General features: G+C 44.9%; 1 protein-coding gene across 1 annotated transcript in view; it reads left to right on the top strand.

Annotated features, from left to right (window-relative positions):
• Window positions 1-3,776, top strand: part of IGF1R (insulin-like growth factor 1 receptor) — a 300,950-nt gene that overhangs the window by 273,176 nt on the left and 23,998 nt on the right. The window contains exons 14-15 of the mRNA XM_012643784.1: window positions 1,402-1,504; window positions 2,087-2,157. Of these exons, the coding sequence (XP_012499238.1) occupies window positions 1,402-1,504; window positions 2,087-2,157 (174 nt within the window). The remainder of the gene's footprint in view (window positions 1-1,401; window positions 1,505-2,086; window positions 2,158-3,776) is intronic.

Raw genomic sequence — 3,776 nt, forward strand, 5'->3', positions numbered from 1 at the left:
GCTCCTTGTGCCAAAAACCAAAATCGTAGTTGCTGCCCTCGAAACATCTCTTCTCTCCTTCGTTCCTTACCTCAGTCAGTGTGGCCTCATAATCCACTCATCACCCAGCCAGGAACCTCACAGGTATCCCTCACTCTGCTTTCTCTCCAGCCGCCTGGCTTTTATTCCAACCCAAGTCTCATGGATTCTGCCACTTAGACATCTCTGGAATCCAGCTCCTCTGCTGCCACCAGCACTGCCACAGTCGGCCTCCAGGTTGCTGGCACTGTGGGATGGTATGAGCTGTGGGTGCAGGAAGGATTTACAGAAAGGAGCAGTGACGTCTTCACAAAGTCTGAACTGGGGAATGCAGAACATGCCCAGAGGGTCGGGCGTGTTCCCCTGCTCTCCAAGACATGGCAGTGCCTCCTCTCTACTGCCAGGCCCTCCAGTCTGTCCTCGGCACAGCCCTCTGCCTGGTGTGCAGATCTGATCAGTTCACTGCTGAGCCTGAGAGCTTTTGCTGACTCCTTTTAATCTGTAGAATGAAGTTGAAACTGCTCAACTTGGACAGGGCCCCTTGTGAGCCAGCCCTGACGACTTTCCAGGATTATTTCCGAGCCATTTCTCTGCTAGGGAAGCCATTTCCCCCCAAGGAAAGCATATCTTTCTCCTGCAAGACTCAGGCTAAAGGAGACTGCTGTTAGGGAGCTTCACTTGAGCCTCCCTTCCCTCCTTTCCCTTCTTCTCTGCATCCTTGTATGTGCAGTTCACCTTTCTAGTTGTCATGCTACCTATTGACACCGATTTCTCACATCCCGCAGAATGTTCCAGGATGTGGGTCCATGTCCTGGTGCCCAGCCCAGGGCCTGTCACGGGTGGTGAGTGCTGCAGCAGTCCCTGTGGTCTCACACTTGTGACCGGGCTCAAATGCTTGTGGAGCATTCAGAGCAGAGTTGGCAAGGGGTGCCATCCGGTTGTTTTTGTACGTGTTCATTTATTTTAAATTGTCTGTGGAACCACCTTAGACAGATAAGGGTCAGCATGGCTTGGACAAGAATCTTGCTCGTTTTATTTTTAGCAACTGTATGCATTTTCAGTAACAGTCATTAAACTGCATGCAAAGATTGTTTTCCTTCAGTCCATCCGACTATCTATTACCTCAGAATATACGGTGCTGAAAACGATGAGTATCCAGCTCAGTCTGCACTTACTAATCTTTTTTCAAATAATTCAATTTGTTTGCTGTGTTATTTCTGAGAACCATTTACCTTCAGGAATTCCTACTACGTGACAGGAGGAGTAAAGGAATAGTCAAGGGATTGTTTTTTTTTCATACTTCCACCTGAATTTAGAAACTGAAGTGAGCAGATTGTTCCTCTAATGACAGTTTATCATTCCCCCCCCGCCCCGTTGCTGCAGCAGGATATGAAAATTTCATCCATCTGATCATTGCCCTGCCCGTGGCCGTCCTGCTGATCGTGGGAGGCTTGGTGATCATGTTGTACGTCTTCCACAGAAAGAGGTCAGTGACTTGTGCAAAGTTACGACACTGTGTGGCCGAGTGGTTTGACCATTTGAATGTGCACGAAAGTGGCCTTTTTGAAGATTTTGAGAAATATTTTATGGATTGGAAAGCCTGATTTTCCAGTCATTTGTTCTTGACAGGAAAAGAGAACATTTTCTGATGATTTTAACACCAACCAAAAAAATGTTTTTTGATAGTACAGCTCTTCCCCTCGCTGGCTGTTCTGTCGCACAGACACTGCTGCTCCTGCAGGCTTTTCCAGACCTGACGTCTTGGCCCTCCCGATCAGATGAGCCTTTTTATTAAATATTTCCAATGAAGTAAAGAAACAAGCGTTTCTTAAAGAGCTCTGATCTGAGGCGCTGAAGAAGCCAAAAGATGTGTTAGCAAATGTCAGCTGGCCCACGCCTGCCTGGACTGCGAGTGTAGACAGAGCTGCCGTGAGCAGTAAGCTCTCCATGCCTTCCGCTGACACTTCAGGAAACAGAACAAACGAGGCTGTTAAAACAAAGATGAAAATATATACAGAAGCGTATAGAGATGGAGTTTTGTTAGCCTAAATTTTATCCTTTTTGACAGAAACAACAGCAGGCTGGGGAACGGAGTGCTGTACGCTTCTGTGAACCCAGAGTACTTCAGCGCAGCTGACGGTAAGGGCGCCGGCCGCGTTCCTGCCAGCATGCGGGGGAGGTGGGTCGGGAGCTTCCAGCAGCGTCGCTAATTAGGGAAAGGGAAAGGGTTTGCCTTATTTTGAGGTATCTTTGGCCTTGAATCTGTCTTCATTAATGTTTCTTTTTTTTTTTTTGTAATCAAAATTTTTAGCAGTTCAGTGAATGTGTCAAAACTTCTGGGACCATATGGGGTGCCCCAAGGAAAAACAGGCTTCAGAGATGAATGTGGCCAGCACAGTAATCAATTTATTTAATTGCTTGAAATTTTATGCTAGAATGAAGAAAGCTTTTTAATTGTTAACATCTAGTTAGAGGAGATGCTGCAGCTGACAAAACAGTCCTTCCAAACTAGTTTCAGTTTGAGTATCCTATCGTTATAATTGTCTGTGACCACGTGTGGCTTCTCTGCTCTTTTTATCTTGGAATTTTTCTGTCATTTCCTCCTGACTAGGGTCATACCCTCGTGGCTCATTCACATTGCTTTTGCCAGCAACTAATGAGGGTCATTTAGTTAAGTGTCTGGGAAGGTCTGACTGGGAAGCTGGGTCATGCTCAATGGTTATTTCCTTTTTTTCCTTTTTTGCTTTTTTCTTCCTACTATGCTCATATCCAAACCTTTTGAGTAAATCAGATGAGGGTAGGGTGGGTCATCAGTCCCAGTCATATTTGTACCATTAACTGGCACTTTGCTAGGGGCTTTTACAAACGCCATTCCATTTGCTCCTTACACCCCTGCAGAGTGAGTTTTCTTAATGTACATCTGTAGGTGAGGAAATGAGCTCCAAGGAGAAACTTCTCAGGCTCACATAGCTAGACAGTTAGGAAGTCAGGATGAGAATTCAGTCGCCGTGAAAACGCCTGTGAGGTTTCCCCGGCAGGCAAGGAAACTCACCTGAAGGAGGGGCTGGGCCCGGTTCCTGCATGACGTTTGGTGGTATGTTCAGAAACAGCGTTTGCTGCCTTCTTGCTTCAGGAGGAGTGAAAGTAGAGGTGCAAGAGATATGGGATAAGGAGTCATGATTATTGTAATTGATTATCCTGATCAAATGAGAAAACATAAGAAAATACCTTGATAAGTGAAAAGCACTGTGTAAATGTATAAGGTTTTCTATGGTTTCTTTACTCATTTCTCATCGAGTTGTATTTATAGTAAAACGAACCAAAAGCAGCCTCCTCTGAATGGGAATCAGGTGTAGAATAGTAAGGACATTATTCCTGTCTTCATAAAGATCTCACAAACTTTTATTAATAGTCATGTATATACACATATCTGCGTATGTGTGTTTAAGGCATAGAGAACATTCTGGAAGAATGCATACCACACTTAAAAGAGTTGTTACTTGTGGAGAGGATCTTTCCCTAAAAAAAAGCCAGGCATAGTGTCACATGCCCGTAGTCCTAGCTACTTGGGAGACTGAGGTGGGAGGATTGCTTGAGTCCAGGAGTTTGAGGCTAGCCTGGGCAATATGGCAAGACCCTATCTCTTAAAAAAAGAAAAAAAACAGTAAAAGACAGATATGCATTATTTGTTTAAATAATACCATTTAAAAAAAAATCAGGGGAGTCATCACAGACAATAGATAGGGACAATACAAGGC

The sequence above is a fragment of the Propithecus coquereli genome, unplaced genomic scaffold (assembly GCF_000956105.1).
Source record: "Propithecus coquereli isolate 6110/MARCELLA unplaced genomic scaffold, Pcoq_1.0 Scaffold20, whole genome shotgun sequence".
Taxonomy (NCBI): domain Eukaryota; kingdom Metazoa; phylum Chordata; class Mammalia; order Primates; family Indriidae; genus Propithecus; species Propithecus coquereli.